This window comes from Erithacus rubecula (assembly GCF_903797595.1).
Source record: "Erithacus rubecula genome assembly, chromosome: 5".
Lineage (NCBI taxonomy): Eukaryota > Metazoa > Chordata > Aves > Passeriformes > Muscicapidae > Erithacus > Erithacus rubecula.
The window spans coordinates 47,244,312-47,261,597 of record NC_136687.1 but is presented as its reverse complement, the minus strand read 5'-3'; the positions used below and the strand labels follow the sequence as shown (position 1 = coordinate 47,261,597).

At 37.0% G+C, this 17,286-nt stretch overlaps 1 protein-coding gene across 1 annotated transcript in view; it reads right to left on the bottom strand.

The window, feature by feature from the left end:
* Positions 1 to 1,416: 1,416 nt before the first annotated feature.
* Positions 1,417 to 17,286, bottom strand: part of CENPE (centromere protein E) — a 41,710-nt gene continuing 25,840 nt past the window's right edge. Inside the window, exons 30-45 of the mRNA XM_079306472.1 lie at positions 16,616 to 16,825; positions 15,415 to 15,699; positions 15,148 to 15,306; positions 14,126 to 14,368; positions 13,088 to 13,288; positions 12,855 to 13,001; positions 10,115 to 10,327; positions 8,713 to 8,922; positions 7,976 to 8,185; positions 6,676 to 6,897; positions 5,831 to 6,034; positions 5,133 to 5,245; positions 4,528 to 4,625; positions 3,811 to 3,970; positions 3,171 to 3,421; positions 1,417 to 2,358 (exon numbers count right to left, since the gene is read on the bottom strand). Of these exons, the coding sequence (XP_079162598.1) occupies positions 2,261 to 2,358; positions 3,171 to 3,421; positions 3,811 to 3,970; positions 4,528 to 4,625; positions 5,133 to 5,245; positions 5,831 to 6,034; positions 6,676 to 6,897; positions 7,976 to 8,185; positions 8,713 to 8,922; positions 10,115 to 10,327; positions 12,855 to 13,001; positions 13,088 to 13,288; positions 14,126 to 14,368; positions 15,148 to 15,306; positions 15,415 to 15,699; positions 16,616 to 16,825 (3,024 nt within the window). The 3' untranslated portion in view covers positions 1,417 to 2,260. The remainder of the gene's footprint in view (positions 2,359 to 3,170; positions 3,422 to 3,810; positions 3,971 to 4,527; positions 4,626 to 5,132; positions 5,246 to 5,830; positions 6,035 to 6,675; positions 6,898 to 7,975; positions 8,186 to 8,712; positions 8,923 to 10,114; positions 10,328 to 12,854; positions 13,002 to 13,087; positions 13,289 to 14,125; positions 14,369 to 15,147; positions 15,307 to 15,414; positions 15,700 to 16,615; positions 16,826 to 17,286) is intronic.

Sequence of the window (17,286 nt, the reverse complement as noted above, 5' to 3'; positions counted from 1 at the left end):
CCAGACTTAAATCTATCTGCTGGTATTATTAAGGAATTTGGTGTCCTGCCCAAACTTCATTAGTTTGTTCTCAGCAAAGCCACTTCTGTGGCTAAACTGGGACACACATATACAAAAGTTCAGCTTATCCTGTCTTTCTGCTAAACATGATAGCTTTTAAGGCTTTCTAGATCAGCTCTCCAGTAAAAAAAAAATCTTAATTTGCTAAAAGCATCTATCCTTCTGCTCCCTAAGCTTTTGCCACTGAAATTTAGCCACAGATCTGTTGCATTAAGTTTCTGCTTTTTTTAGTTCAATCACCAGAAAAATCAGCAAATCTAGTTGTTCCATGCAAGTAATAATTAACAAAAATGCCACTGGAAATTGTATATGGAAGAGGTAGATCTATATATACACCACCTTTCCTGATTCTGGAAGAAAAATAGTCAGTCTAATTCATTTAGAACACCAAAATGCTGGTAGCCAAAGGAAATCTCATCATAGTGGGAAATAATAATAAAAAAAAAGTAATAAACCAAACAAACAAAAAGACCCACAACAACCTAAAACAAACCCAGAAAACTTCCAACAAACCTCAAAAACAAAATAAAACAAAAAAAAAAAAAAAAAAAAAGAAAAAAAAATAAACCAAAACCAAATCACCACAAACATACCAGCACTCTGCATTTATTCCTGTCAGAAAATAAATACCTGTGGCTGTGGTCAGAAAGAAGACATTGCAGTGCCCAACTCTGTAATGATATTTAGAATCTGTATATTCGGCTCGTTATGCCTTTAAAAAATTCCCAAAACACATTCAAGGCCAGAGACTGAGATAAATCTCAGGTACAGTAGTTGGCAGTTTTCAGCTATTCAAAGTAAATAAAGGTTGGTTCTTTATTGAAGAAGTACCTCCATCCATCAGGTAAATAATCCTTGTGTGACTCCCCCAGTTCCAGTAACTGCTGAAAGCTCAGGAACAGCCAGTGTCACCATTTGCTTCTCAGTTTGGGTGACCCAAACAGGACCTAGCATCACTGACACATTTATTCCTATAAAAGGCTGATGCTTTTGATGCAGGCATCTTTCTTAGGTATGACTTTCTCATCTCATGATGATTTCATCCTTAATGGAGTTGATCTCAGGTTCTGAGTGCCCAATTCCTGTTTAGTTGGCAGTGGAGGGCATGGAGGGGAACAAAGGGGAGGATCTATGTTTTAGACCTCAACCATTTTCTGACAGACTCAAAGAATTTAATAAAACTCTAAAAACCATAAACTTCTGCACAAGTAATTGCTGCAGAAGGTTATGGAGGACAGAGACAAGAAGGATAATTATGATGGAAGTGATGAAATCAGTATAAAAGATAGTGATTTGGTAACAGACAATGCTGTAATCAGCATCCTTGGATCACAGCACAAGTGAACAACAAAACCATTTTTACACATTTAACACATTCAATTTTATTGTCAAGTGAAAAATTCTTATATAAAAGATACAAAATGTAGGGTCTCACACTATATATATAAGTAGGTTAATAAAATATCCCAAAGATCTGGTTTGTTTTCCCTTCACTAGAGAAGCATAAGAGTGTTAATTCCATTGTTTACAATTAAAAAACCCCTATACACAACTTCATACAGGTATACTGAAAAATGATGCAAAATTCAAAGTTACTCACGGTACCATAATTGGCTGAGCTGCAGAAACTTTTAAGGACTTTAAGAGGAACCCTTGATTGTGTATTCTACAAACAGAAGATCAGTAACTTAGGCTGCAGTATCCAAAGAGGTCAAGATTGTGGTAAAAATGCAGTTTCTGTTGGCTTAAAGAACACATGGTATAAAAACCACATGCCAAAGAACAAAACAAAATATTTCTTGCCAAGTTAACAGCACTCTGAAGATATAAATATCAACACATCAGAAAAGGGCTGTTTTAGGAATGACAAAATGAAAAGTTTGAGATTGAGAAGTTTCACAGTAGGTTAGATTGTGATCCATTCATTTTTCCATTCTTTTTTGTCAATACATTAGCTTCTCTTTGCCATCAAAAAACACCACAACACCAAAGTAGAACATCAGCAGATCAGCAGGCTGTGGGGCAACATCTGTTTTTCCATTTTTGTCCTCCTATTCCAGCTTTCCCAGTTGTGAGAAGTAGAAACTCCAAGACAGCAAAGATGGAAGAGGCTGATGGTTTTTTAACCTGAAGCAATTTTCTTTTGTATTTGCAGATTCTGGCTGTAGCTACTGTAAGGGCAGCTTATGATAGAGCATCTTTACTGGGTGCTACAATCAGGGGCTTTGTCTTTGTCTGAAGTGCCAAACAAATACTTAAGACGTTCTTCTGTGGACTCTGTGCCCTCAGGTCTTGTATCTGTACAGAAAACAAGAACATTAAAGCCTTTCTCAGTTAGACAAACAGCAGAAATGCAGTGACTTAATCTTGATTAGTGTTTTGTACATCAGCTATGAAAGCTTCCTTCTGAGGAGCTTTGTGTTGTGAGGAAAGGTGTGCTATAACCAAGTTGGCCATTGCTAAACCAGCAATGATTCATGTTCTTTCTGGAAGTCTGCTACTAATACCTCAAAAACTGGCTACTCTTCAACATGTCTGTTGGGGCCTTTTGAAAGCTGTGAGAAGCATGAGGGCAGAAGTCACTAAAAGTCAGCAGGCCAGATATAAAAAATCTGAAGTTAGGCTAAGGAACAGAAGTTCTCATCAAAACAGCTATTACTGCAGCTAAAGCCAGGCAGAGTAGGAAATGCAACATCAAGGACTAAAGTCTACCATCTTGAAAAACTTGAGAAAGAAGTTAACCAGCAGTTAACTTTATGTAGTTTTACCAGAAATCTCTGCTTAACCAATGTAAAGTTAAAAAGCAAAATATTTTAGAGCATCAGCTATCTAGTAACAACATTTTGTTGATTCACTTTTAAAAGTCACTCATCAATACTTCCACTGCAGAAAAGGAAAAAAAAAGTCTGTATTTTCTTCAGCAGGTGAAGAATTCATTTTGGTGTTTTGATTCTGTAGAGCATACAGAAGCCTCACAATTCAGATGATCAACTTTTCAACAGATGACAAATCATTCAAGAAAACTGTTATCATGCAAGTTTCAGATCTCAGGCCATCCCTTACATTTTGCATCTTCAAATCTTATAGGACACTACCACTGTGCTACGTACCTGTTAGCAAACCCAAGTTGGAGTTATCAAAGAAATTTGTTGGACAGGTCAGAGGCAGAGGCTTTGGTAGGTCCTGAGTCACTATTTCCTGAGAAACAGTTTCTTTGGAGGGTGAAGGCATTTGCTCTTTAAAGAAATATGACACTGCCTTCTTAGGAGTCTCTCGAATAGTTTCTCTTGAGGATTGTTCTCTCAATTTTAGTGCCCTTTCTTTCCATTTCCTGAGTTCCTCCTTGAGTTGAAGTTCATTACTGCAAAGAAAAGAATGCCAGCATTCAATTAAGAAAAGTTTAAAGCAGTTTCCTCAAGGAAAAATTCCTGAAGAACAGACAGTTCCTGTATTTTCAGATGACATATCACAGACATGGCAATACAATAGCTGTGTATCTTGGGTTCAGAGGATTTTTTTTAAGCTGAAATTTCTTCCAACACACAATTCAAGTGTATTTTCCAGCATTTACAAGATTCTTAAGAAAGCAAGCAATTTAAAGTAAAAAGGCCTTTATGGTCATAAAACTACTTTAAATTAAAGTTTATGGTTACTCACTTCCATGATCTCCCAGAAAGAAACACTAATGCTGTACATAAATATTACATCAAACAAATTATTTGATATGTTGCTAGTCAGCTGTCCACTTACCTCAGTAGAAGGTCTTTTTGTTTCTTCAGCTGCAAGTTCTCTTTCTGTAGCTTAGCTTGTTCAGATTTTATAACAAGCATCTGTGTGCTCTGTACAATACCACTGCCACCACCACAAGTAAGGGGTATCTGGGACTGCTGAGGATCTGCTTCTTTCAGCACTAGAAAACAGATTTATACATATGTGTGTGCATTATTTGGAGAGTGATTAAAACCAAGCCAATACATTTTTAAGCCTACTCTTTCTTGTGGTCTTATATGTGAAACCTCACTGGGTTACAAATGCCATTACAATAGTTACTATTTTTTCAACACAAAAGACACCTCTCAGGATCCACACTACCATGGAGATAGTAACATGACAGATTCTTCACTGGGCCATTTAGAGGTAAAATAGTTATTGTTCCAGTTACATCATAGCTTTGATTAGAACTAGGTATTCTTATGTCAAGGAAAAAGGGGAAACATGAACTACCACCACTGCAGATTATCCCTCCACGAGGGCAACTGTGGCTGGAGAAAATCACAAGAACTGCTGTGATTCTAATGCAGTTCATATGCAGCTAATGTAAACAATTTTCATCTCATGTTCCAGTGCACCCAATTCTCCTCATACCCTTTGAATACAAGGCCTGCATCTCAATCTGGTCTTTACCCATATAACCTCAGAACTCTGTGTTTAACATGAGAGAGTCCCTTCCATTTATCTTGAATTTACCAGTAACATCTTGCTCTTGGTGTGCTCGTCTCAGTTCTTCTTTTAGCTTTGTTAACTGTTGTTCTTGATGTTCTGCAATGGCTTTATAATTAGCAAGTCTATATGAGACAGGAAGAGAGGGGAAACATAAATCAAAAAACCTCAGTTTAATAGTTATTACAGTTTCAGTTGAATTCCAATGATCTATCAAATACAAGACACACACGTTACACAAGAAAAACTACATAAACCTGGTTGTCAGTTAGATTTTAGGTGAAGTGCACCCAAAAATTGGACTAATTATTTTTGATGTATCCCCTCTCTCTAGAGAAGTAGAGAGTGCTTTCAGTTATTCCTTTCCCCTTGCCTTCTTTTGTCAGAATAGTTATTTAATTTATGGCTGAATAAATGGTTGAGAAACTGATAAAGTGGTTGAGAAATTTTGGTGGGTGTACAAGGAAGAAATTTTGTAAGCAACCCAGAGTACATAGAGATTTTACTTTCTCTACCCACCATTACAACACATCAAGCTGAATGCTTACTTCTTATATGGGAAAAATAAAGAGGGAAGTAGAAGCCAAGAGTAAAGTAGTTGAGAATTGAAAGAAGATAAAATTTGAACTTACTTCATTTCAAAGGAGTTGGATTGTTTCATTCTTTCCAGATCACATTTTACCAATTGTGTTTTGAGATGGTCAATTTCTTCTTTGTACAGCTCAGCACCTTTATCTAATTTTGCCTGAATGCAAAATATTTAGTACAAATAAGGGCTTTTTACATAGCAATGAAATAGAGTTGTTTATGATTTATGATCTGCTAGATTTTGCTGTACAAAACCAGGAGCAGGAAATTATTTTTCACTAAGGTGGCTCACATCACCCACTAGCATTATAGTTAGTAGCACTTGGTATCCTACTCTGCTGTATTACATGCAACCATATTTTAGCAAGTTTTGCTGACTTCTGTGCAGATATAAATCTGGGAATTTTAAAGTAGTGTGCAAATATATCACACTGAGTAAACAGTTCATGCTTCAGTTTAAAGGTTTTAAAATGTTTAAAATGTTTCAGAAATACATCACATACAAGCAACACATTTTGTTTCTAGTATTGTAATATGAGATCTAAATGTTGCCCACTGAAGGTTGCACTGGTAGAATGTGAAACTGCCTGCTAAACAGGCAAGTGGAGTGTTTTACTCTAGGAATGCCAACAGAACAAGTATGCTGACTATAGAAAGCTATGTTTCACCTACAACTGCTGTCAAGCATTCTTTGTGCCTTTCATCAGGGGAAAAAGAGAGGAGTGAAGTATTTTGCTCATACCTGAAGACTCTGTTTCTCTGTTAGGGCAGTCCTGAGGCAATTATCCATCTCATTCAGTTTGGCATGTAGTTGGGTCAGTTCACTTGTCTCTGTTCTTATTCGGATCTGTGCTTGTAACTTGCTTATCCTGTCATCTTTCTCTTTGACACTTTCTCCTACTTCATTTATTACATTCTCTAACTTCTGAATTTTTACTTCCATAGCCTGTTGAGATACATCAATCAGCTATGAGCAGTTATGTCAAAATATAGTAACAGTAACAGCATATGGTCATATTCTTAGCAAGAACTAGCAAAAACCCAAACCACACAAAAAAAAAAAAATCCAACAATACAGGCTCTATGGCAACTCTTCATGTCAGGTCACTGTTTTGTGTCACCTTTTAATAGTCTAGAACACTCAAGTCTAAGAAAAGAAAAAGTGCTTCAGAGAAGGGTAACTGTGACATAAATAGGAGATAGAAAACAAGTTCTCAGTTCCTGTGATTAAATAGAGAATTCTCCAGCTTCATGTCTGACATAGTGAATACCATATACTTACAGGAGGCATCAAGAGTATCACCCTATTAAAATCAATACTTCCAAAGCAAATGAAAACATTTAATATTAATTTCTAAACTTAATATCTATTTGTGTACAGAAATCAGCCAATTAAAAATAATCATGTTACAGGTAAGAGCTTAAAATTCTACTTTGGAAATAACATAACTACTAAAATAAAGTGTACTCTATTTGTATTGTGGTGGCAGAGATTTACAGTTGCCATCAATCCTTATTTTCAATTTGGAGTACACTCCTTAGAAAGCAAGCATCAAAGAAGTTTTCCTTAGGAAGAAGTATTGGTACCTTTTTATCTTGTTCTGCAGCCTTTAATTTATTATGAAGCCTATAATTTTCTTCTTCTAATGCCAGACTGGCAGAGCCACCAGGGGCCAGTTTTTCTTTTAGTGTGTTTAGATCTTGAAGCAACTCTTGATTTTTCTCTTTTCTCTGTTTTAATTCAACATCAGCATTTTTACTATAATTGGCAGTTCTGGCATCCAGCTCTGAAGAAAGCTCAAGGAGTATCTGAAAATGAGATCATACAGAATAATTTTAAATATTTTTTTAATCTGCTAGAAATATGTCAAGTGAAGAAACAGGAAGTACCTTAGCCTGTATTATTTTCACATTCTTGTTTCAATGCCCTATTTGAAAATGCTTGCTGTCAGAGATGGTGTCATTATCACTCAAAAGAACATTTTCATTTCCAGAAGAGAGGGAAGCAGGAAGGGGCATAAGATAAGATGAAAGTGTATTGCAGGTTTACCAGTGTTTCTGCATTAACTCAAACTCTAATATTAGAGAAACAAAGGAACTATATTGGGAAGACTTCTTGAATACCAGCAAGAGAAAACCATAATTATTCACAGTTGGTTTTTTTTTCTAGTATGTATTCACTGACTAAAGGAAATTAAACCTACCCATTGGACTATTTTAGAAATCCACATGTTCGATATGTCAGATAAATAAAAACTTCGTAATTGTCAGGAAATTTTTTAGATTTGTGTTTGTTTGTTAAAAGCTGTGATCCACACAATATTAGGATCAGGGAATTCTTCCAAAAACCTTGCCAACACTGCGAAATCCCAAACAAGTCAAGACAGATTATCGACTCCACAGAAGAAACTTTAAAATAGGCTCAACTTAAGATTTAATCAGAAAGATGAAATCTCATGAAATCCTGTTCATGATGCACTAAACCCTGAAAATGCTGTCCAGGTTTCAAAAGAGGCAAGAGGGAAGCACAATAAAGGAGCGTAAATATAAATTTAACTGAGTTTTAAAAATGGCTACAGTAGTTTTAATAAAGTTTGGCAAGAAAAGCAACATTATTCAGACTAATGAAATCCCAAATAAACATCCCCCACACTCCCTGCCATTTATTACCCAGAAAGTCTTTTAGAAAGCCAGTTTCCACATCTGGATGCATGAGGAATCTTTAAAAACCTTTTAAGTACTCCTGTGTCTTACAGTTAATTACAGTGAATGCTGATAATAAATCAATGATCATTGAAGAGCCTTTTTTGTGTTTTGTTTTCAATTATAGGCACTTACAGACTGCTTACACAAAATACACTTCTAAATCTATAACATTTAATTTTACCTTTACTTTAGGATTCCAGAATTTAAAGACTTGCAAGAGTCTTTCATTATCTTTCTCAAGTTCTTCTTTCAGTTCCTCTGCATCCCAGTGAGTTCCTGAACAAGCTTCCCAGAACTGTATTGTTTCTTTTCTAGCAGTTTCTTCCTGCTGTAACTCTGCTTCTATGCAGACAAGTTCATGTTCCATTTCTGATACATCTTTGAGAATGCTCTTATAAAAAAAAGGGAATTAAAATTTAAACACTGTTTTGATTATTACATGTCTAAATATACCTTCTGTCCTCTCAGTTATCAGTATAGCAGGAAGTCTGTTTTAGAATGTAATTATCATATAAAAGGAGTTTTGCTAGACTTAAAATTACACCCTATTGGGAAAACGGAAAGACAATCTACATTCTTAGGGCAGATGGAAAGGAGGAAAAAAAAAGTGCTTATTAGTAAAAGTTTATTCCATTGTTTTAGAACGAGTCATATTGGTATTGGATAGTAAGTATTGTAGAGGGTAAATAAATAAATAACATTCCCACTATTTTCTAACCTATTAATCTTATTTTTAGCTGCTTCACAAAGCAAACTCCTCTTATTATAGAACTAATAGCATACAAAAATAACTATTCCTTCACCTCTCCCTCTTAAGTGAAGTTTCAACAGATAAACCCAATGCCATTAGATTCCCACCACCACATGACCCCATGTCTTTGGAATGGATCTTTATGTCTATTTTTTTATCCAAATTACCTCTGCATCCAAGTGGAGACTCCTCAGCCCTTCACTGCTGTTTAACTCTTGAGATGATACTTCATTCTGCTTCAAGTTAATCTTCCTGAGACATTGTATCTGGGAATGTAGGTGATCTTGTTTTCTCTTTTCCTCAAGCAATTCCATTTCATACTTGTGAACAGCAGTGTGATATTCTCTTTTCTTGTTGCAAACAGAACTGAAGAGAAGCTGTTGCAGAAGCCCATGATGTATTAGTGAGCCTGTTTTAAAATGGTACCCTGCATCCAGCTAAAATACAGTATTTTACAATTCAATCTATTTTTTCTCTGACCCTCTAAATGTCCAGGATCACCAACACATGACTAAGAAAATCAGATTCAATATGTGCATTACAGTAATGGCATGTAAGCCTTTTAGCTGAGACAGCACTTTTTCAATATTCTATTTTTTTGTAGACTCCAAAAAAAGCCAAGAAGTCTAAAAGGCTCTAGACAGCCTTCCACAAATCTTAACTTTGAAAAACAAAGTAAATTGTTCTTTGTTATATTTATTTTCTCTTGGAGTTGTGAAAGTTGTGGTACAGATGACCTATGACCCATGCTGATTTAAAACTTTAGCAGAGCTTGCTAATTAGATCTTGAACATCTTTAACCATCAAAGTTAAAAGCCATCTATAGAAAAATCTAAACCTAAAATGGCTGCGTTAAGTTATAAAACAAGGCTTCTTGGAATATTAGTTCAACTTCCAAGTGGATAATTATAGACATGACTGCCTCTCAAGTGCCCCACTCCCTCTCTCCAGGCCTGTGCATATTTCCATGCTCCAACCAAAAAAAAAAACCTCTAGCTCTTAATATTTCATTGTAAATAAAGCAACAGAAAAAACTTTTATCATTTACTATATGTCTGCACATGTTAACAGGAATTCTTTCCCAACTACTCTTAAACATTTTGCTGATAATTTTAGTTCAATGGAGAAAATTATTCCAAACTGGGGAAGATCTGCAAGGCTGTAAAATCATCAAACTACTTGGGTAGTTTTGAAGAATAAACATGCATTTCCAAGCCATCTTGCATGTCTCTTTCCCCCACAGAGAAATACATACTTCGCCATCTATTATTTGATTTCTAGAGTACAGAAAGAAAATTTCATTTTCCAATTAAAATGGATTATTAATGAAATAATTCTGTGCTAAACAGATGAACGACAGTTAAAAACTAAGTTTGATTTATGTAACTAAGTAGTTCCAGTTTTCTAAGATTGTCAAGCAATCATTTTCTCCAATGCCTGGATTCTCAAAACCCAAAGCTAGAGGATATAAAATCCTAGCTGTTACCATTGAGAACTTATAAAAAAACCCCCAAAATCCAAATCATAGCGATATGAAGCATCCACATATTCAGCATTTTAAGTTGGTACCTTCAGTTTGGTCAGTAACTTCTGGACACGAGTGTTCATTTCCTCATTTTTAGTTTGAAATGTTTTGATTTGTTTTCTCTGCTCCAATGTAAGCTGAGGCAGTATCACAGCTATCAGTGCTTTCTGACTATTCAGTTCACTCTTTAGCTTAAGAGATGTTGTAGAGAGACATTCATATCTCTTCCCCATGGTTGGGAATTTCTCAAGAAGCTCCTAAATGCAAGTGAAACAAATTAATTAGTTCATAGTAAGGAAAAGTGTGATTAGGTGTGAAAAGAAACACAAAATTACATTACCTGACTCCAGGACTAACCCCTAAAGTATGCACTGGTTTTACAAGAGGAAAAGTTATTATGATTAAGACTTCAGTTTTGACTTGCCACAGGGGTATGACAAAAACACTAATCCAGGCACAAACCCAGGTAGTTTCTTTGTTTTCCAGCAAGTAAATTTACAAGCTCAAATTGTTTTTAGGGTTTAGGTTGCCTGGCCACATCAAGTCTTGCAAATCAGGCATGAAAAAAAAATTCTTGCCTGTTCACAAGTCTGTCAGCTGGCATTCGCCTCAGGATGGACTTCTACGTTTATCTGCTCCTGCTTTCCTGAAGGAAGGGGCTCATGAAGTGGGTCCTAGCACTCTACCATGAAAAGGAAGGTGTGAATGAGCAGTGAGCAGACTCAGTAGTGCTACAGACTTGGAAGACCCAGTAATCTGCAGCTCCAGTATCATGTTTAATTATGCCTATGTTACACATTTTAAAGTAAGTATAAAACTCCCCTAACATACTCCCTCCATCATTGGTTCGTAGTTCAACTTCACCAGTTTTCTTAACTCTTCACCTCACAGTAAAAACTCTGAACACTGGGAAGAAGCAAACAAGATTCTATCAATTACAGAAGTCAGAAGGGGAAGAGTGCTCTTAAAACAGATCAGCTGATGTTTACTTCTTTCATTATGGTTTAACTATATCAGTTGTGCTGGTATTTTGTTTTCCGTTGGACTGTGGTTTATAAAGAAAGTTCTGTGTTGTTGTGGTAGGGCTTGAGCTCTGCTCTTCATAGTTTTAGGGTTGTAAGGGTTTATTTTGTTGAGTTGTAGTTTATTTCTTCATTGTAATTCAGTATTTTGGGATTGCAGGGCTTTGTTGTTGGATGGATTTTACTTTCTCATTGTAATCTCATTTCTTGTTTGGGCGCCAGATGTGATGATGCAGAGCAAAGAAGAGTCCCCAGGCAGTGCAAAGGAGAGCCCTTTATTGCAAAACCCAGGCCTTTTTAGGCAGTTAGCTGGTTATCAGTTTACATCCTTTTAAGGCACAACAAGCCCAAGCCACCCAGGCACCATACACCACAACATGGACACGAGGCAGTCATGCAGCACAGCTCTCACATCTCTCTACCCCTGTTCCAGCTGAGTCACTCTCCTTTAGTTCCCTTGGCTACTTAGCCAAAGTAGCAGGCCTGAGCCATGATTTTACAAGGGTAACAAGGCCCTTATTTTATAAGGCTTTACCTATCTGCAGCAATACACATTGATAAATCCTGTTTATTTTGGCTTTTGGTAGGTTACCAGGACTTCTCGTATCTGTGTGAAAATATACTCAGAATAGGTAGCTAACAAAAGGTCTGAGGAATTACTAGTTTGAGGGCAGATGCATTTTAATTTATTTTAAATTAATTTATTTGACACCAATTTAGTATTTGATGGGGAATAATGGAAGGGAGGATTTGGAGGATTTTATAAAACCAAAGTGCTTCTGTTTGAGGTTCAACAAGGGGAACTGGCAGGTCACAACATCTCCTGTGCAGTGCTGCAGGCTGGGGGAATAGTGTCTGGAAAGCTTCCCAGCAGGAAAAGGACCTGGGGGTGCTGGTCAACAGCTGGCAGAATGTGAGCCAGCATGTGTCCCAGTGGCCAGGAAGGCCAATGGCATCCTGCTTGTGTCAGGAATAGTGTGGCCAGCAGGAGTAGGAAACAGACTGGCACTAGCAAGGCCACACCTCAGATTCTGTGTTCAGCTCTGGGCCCCCCACCACAAGAAGGACACTGAGGGGCTGCAGCGTGTCCAGAGAAGGGCAGTGGGGCTGGGAAGGGTCTGGAGCACAAGTGCTGTGAGGAGTGTGAGGGAGCTGGGGCTGTTGAGGCTGGAGAAGAGGCAGCTCTGGGGCACCGCCCTGCTCTGCAGCTGCCTGCAGGAGGGGGCAGCCAGGGGGGGTCAGCCTCTTCTCCCAGGTAACATGTCGTAAGTTGTACTGGAGGAAGTTTAGACTGGTTATTGGGAAGAATGTTTCAATTGAAAAGAAAAAGTTGTCAAGTACTGGAACAGACTGCCCAGAGAAGTGGTAGAGTCACCAGCCGTGGAACTTCTTCAAAGATGTGTACATCTGGCACTTAGGGACACGGTTTAGCAGTGATCATGGCAGTGCTGGCTTAAGGGTTGAAATCTAAGAGGTCTTTTCCAACCTAAATGATTGTATGATCCTACTCGCCTAGTTATTTTTATTGGGGGGCCGGACAGAAATGAAAGCAAGTGAGATGTTCTGTGGACATGAAATTGAACTTCTCAGTTGACCCAAGATGTGCAATCACAGAAAAACAACAGCAAATCAACTGATCCTACGGTAGGAGCAGCATCTTAGCAAGATATGCAAACCATTCTATACATAATGCACAAAAGGCTTATGCTCCATGACCAGTGTCCTATGTGCACCCTTAAAAAACGCACAAATATAAGCTCACCTTAATCTTCAGGGTTTTTTCTTTGAAGCTCTCATCAGCCACCTGCTCTGCAATATCCACTGGGTTTACCTGAATGGACATATTACTCAGGTTTTTATGCTTCATTTGTTCTAAAGCATAATCCAGTTTTGCCTTTGTTTCAAGACACTATAATGAAAGCACACATATTTAAGTAACATTCAACACAAGAAGTTATGAGTAAGCAACTCAGGTATCCAAATTGCAACACTCACCACATCAGAATTTCTTTGCAATTCGATCTTGAGTTGGTCCCGCTCAGAGCTGACATTCTGAAGAAGTTTTTGTAGCTCATCTTTTTCTCGATTAAATGATGAGATGTGTTCTTGAAATTGTAAAGAGTGACTAGTTTTTTCAGATAATAACTGGTCCTTCTCAGAGGATACACTACTTAGTGTCTTAGTTAACTGTTGAATCTACAGTGAATAGTGGAGAAAAATGCAAATCACAATTTCGTGGTTGTGGTCTTTACACACCCTATGAAGCAGTCAAATCAGTTGTGTAAAATACAAAAATCACAATTTTTAATTACTAAAATTCACACTAGCAAAAAGAAAAGTTTAAAAATAATCTTGGTGTTCTAATAACATAAAAAAATTTATAAGGAAGAAGAATAGCATAACACCCAATAAAGTCTACAACAGTCAAATTTGGTCTTGTGTAAAGCAAGAATCAAAGGAAAATGCAATCAACATATGTCTATACCACAAGAAAATTAAAACAAATAAAAGATTAATATAAACATAGACAAAAAAATTATATTTACTCTACCTAAGAGTAGTATTTGCTGAGCAGAAGATGGGTGAAAAGCTCAAAGCAAATATTGAGAAAAGAATGAGTTGCCAAGATCAAAGTGCAAGACTTAAAAATATTGACTGGCATTCATGACGTGTGAAAAACAACAGGATTCAAAACCCAGTGAAGTTCCTGCTGTCTCCACAGTGCCTTTTAAAATGCTGGAATGCATGTTCAGGTACTGATCATCATATTAAACAGGCACACATATGATAAATTCACATTCATCCCAAAGCTGGACCAACACAAAGTTGAGACAAGTTGAGGATGTTGTTACTAAATATCAGTAAATAATCTCAGACAAAATCCTTTGCCCATGTTCATGTTTGCTTACCAACCATGGAATTGATGCGCTGAGTATTCAAAATTAAATAGGATTTATGTTGAACAAGAGACTGGCACATCAGTGAGAAAACATCAGAATAAAAATACAGGAACTAAACACCAAAACTCCTCACCTTGCTTGTTAGGCTGTCCTTCAAAATCTCTGACTGACTCTGAAGCTTTAACAGATGTTCTTCCCTTTCTTTACAAGTCTCTACCACTTGCTGGAGCTCATCTTTCTCCTTGTTAAGTGAAGTGATTCTCTCAAGCTGCTGGCACACTTGCTCATTCATTGCCCTTTCAGTTTGTTCCTTTTCTGCCAGGAGGTTGCCATACTCCGCCGAGACACGAGTCAGCTTTTCAGTGACTTCAGTGAGCTGGAAAGAACAAATCCAAACCAGCATTGGTATTTATAATCACCTCCTGCACGGACAAAAATAATTTGATGCTTTGGAGGAAAAACAAGCAGTAACATTCCAAGTTCCTAAATTTTCTTGCGCCAGCAAAGAAGTTTGGATTGAAGATTGCTTTTGGATCATCCCTCAGAAGCACTGTCTGTACATATGGGCTGTTGTAAATTGGATCATTTTAAGGAGACATCTCCAATAGTTTCCTGCTCTACTAAGACAAAAAAATAGAACAATTTTGCTTAAAAGCCAATCAGATGTCAGTGCTTCTGTCTTGGTGGTAGGCAAAAGTAAACGTGGAAAAGCATGCAAGACATTCTAATGCCATGAGAATGCCTCAGTTGCTGGATCCACAGAAGACAGGAGACATCACTATATGCTAAAATGAACCCTACAATCCATACTGGCTTCAGACATGAAAACAAAACAAACAAAAAAAAAAGAGAACAAATTTATAGTATTGAAAGACAGTAAAGAATCAGCTAAGCTATCTTAAATTTGCTCAAGGGTCTTCAGAATTAGGAAGCTAATTTCCATTATTGGACTGTAAAAAAAAGATTACACACATGCACAGAGGTTAAAATGCATTGTTGATTCCCAATAATATCGAGCCATTCAAGACATATTTAGTTATCAAAAACTGGTCTGTTTATTACAGCTACTGAAGCCCTACAAACTGAAGTTTGCAGTAGACTCAGGCTGCCAAACCCAACAGTACTTCTGGTTTTTTTGACAAAAATGCTTCTGACCTTTTGCTGCAGTTCATCAGTTTTTTCCTTCAATGCCTCTTGCAACTTTGAGAGCTGATTTTCTTTCTCTGAAATATTTCCTTCCAGCTCCACAATTGTCACCTGATATTGTCCAAGAGATTCACGAGTACATCTCAACTCCTCCTGCATCTCCGAGTTCTTTGGACACAATTAAAGTACATTTAACACCTGAATAACACTTCCAAAAATCTAAAAATGAAATCTACTATATCTGTTCTCCTACAGGAAGGGGACTACTTTTATTACCTTGCTAATTGTGTCCTGTAGAGTTTCTCTTAGCTGGTCTCTCTCATTCTGGAGATTTTCCAGTCGCATTTTAAAATCATCATCATCATGATCATCTCTTTTTGTCTGGGTGCTGACTTCCTGGGAGTCATGTGGTTTTGGAATAACATCTGTTCTTTCCATTTTTTCAGATTCTCCTTGATATTCACTGGCCTTAGCTTCCTCCATTTCACGCAGTTTCCTTTGTGCCTGGCTCAGCTCTTCTCTCAGAAGGAATAACTCTTGCTCCATAGATTGTCCTTGAATCTGTGGTATATGTTTTGTAAGAGACTCAAGTAAATACATTTAGGAAGTAGCTTTAGGAAGAACTTATCTGATACCTTTGACAGGTTGATTATGTACAACAGGCAGCAACATTACTTTCAAGAGGTTTGTACGGTTTTAGGATATTAAAATTTGACCCAAACTCCATATTCAATTTATGCTTCTTGAAATTGGAGACATGTAAAAACAAAACTTGAAGCAAAAACTTCTTTTAGAAGTTATCAGCAGTAGAACTCCAGTGTCATAGTTTAAGCATGGAGCAGAACAGCAACCACCAAAAAACCCAACAGCAAACCCCTCCTGTCTCAAAACTAGAGACCTTATCTCTATTTCTAGCATCAGTGTTATATAATGCTAGGTAGGCCCAGAAAATTATTTATTTGAATTTTGGCCACTGCCTCTCAATATCAAAATAAATGCGATATATTGCCTTTCTTCTGAAGTTTTAATTTTTATATAAATCTATATAGATACCCACACACAGAGGTATAATCAGCTAATGCAGGTCTAGAAAGTGTTGATTGCAATGTCCCTTTCACTGCCTGGAAAAAGTCAGTCCTTTGTACACTTTGAAAAAGCAGAATTACCCTTTCCAGATGAGAAACATTTAGCTTCAGCTTACTTGATTATAAGAACCACATCCATGTGCAGATCAATGCAGAACATCACCATCCTGTATCAAGTCAGTATTTTACTTACAGACAAACATTTTTCACATTCTGGTACCTGATGTCCATATTAATAGACATGGGTGGTTGTATCTCAAGTAAACAATAAATCTGCTGTTTAATGTTCTGCATTCAATAACACAAAGCTTCTGCAGTGTCTATTACAAATTACTTCACACAAGCAGAAGTTTAAATAAGCAAGCTTTCCATTACAGCTTTAGCATAATTACCAAGGTTCCTTCCCCTGTTTCTTCTGTTTTCAAAAGCAGGTTATCCAGCTTCTCCTGCAATGAACGGTTCTCCTGTGTAAGGAAAAGGATTTGTTCCTTTTGCACCTGAAGCTGATCACTTTCTCTACAGCTATCACTTTCTGATTTCTCCCCAGCAAGCTGATCTCTCTCTGATGTGATGATTTTAATTTCTTCAGTCATTTCTGAGATCTATTAAGAAATACACAAAGACAGCATTTTCATCAGTTCCAAAACAAAATGCCAAGTTTTGTTTGATTGACTCTGCTACCGTGTACTTCACATCAAAATAACATAACCAAAGTAGTAAATTTTACCAGCCAAACCTGATATTGACAAAGTGTGAAAAGCACCAAGGATTCAAAACCCAGTGAAGTTCATGCTGTCCCCACAGTGCCTTTATAAAATGCTGGAATGCATGTTCAGGTACTGATCATTATATTAAACAGGCACACATATGATAAATTCACATTCATCCCAAAGCTGGACCAACACAAAGCTGAGACAAGTTGAGGATGTTATTACTAAATATCAGTAAAGAATCTTAGACAAAATCCTTTGCCCATGTTCATGTTTGCTTACCAACCATGGAATTGATGCGCTGAGTATTCAAAATTAAATAGGATTTATGTTGAACAAGAGACTGGCACATC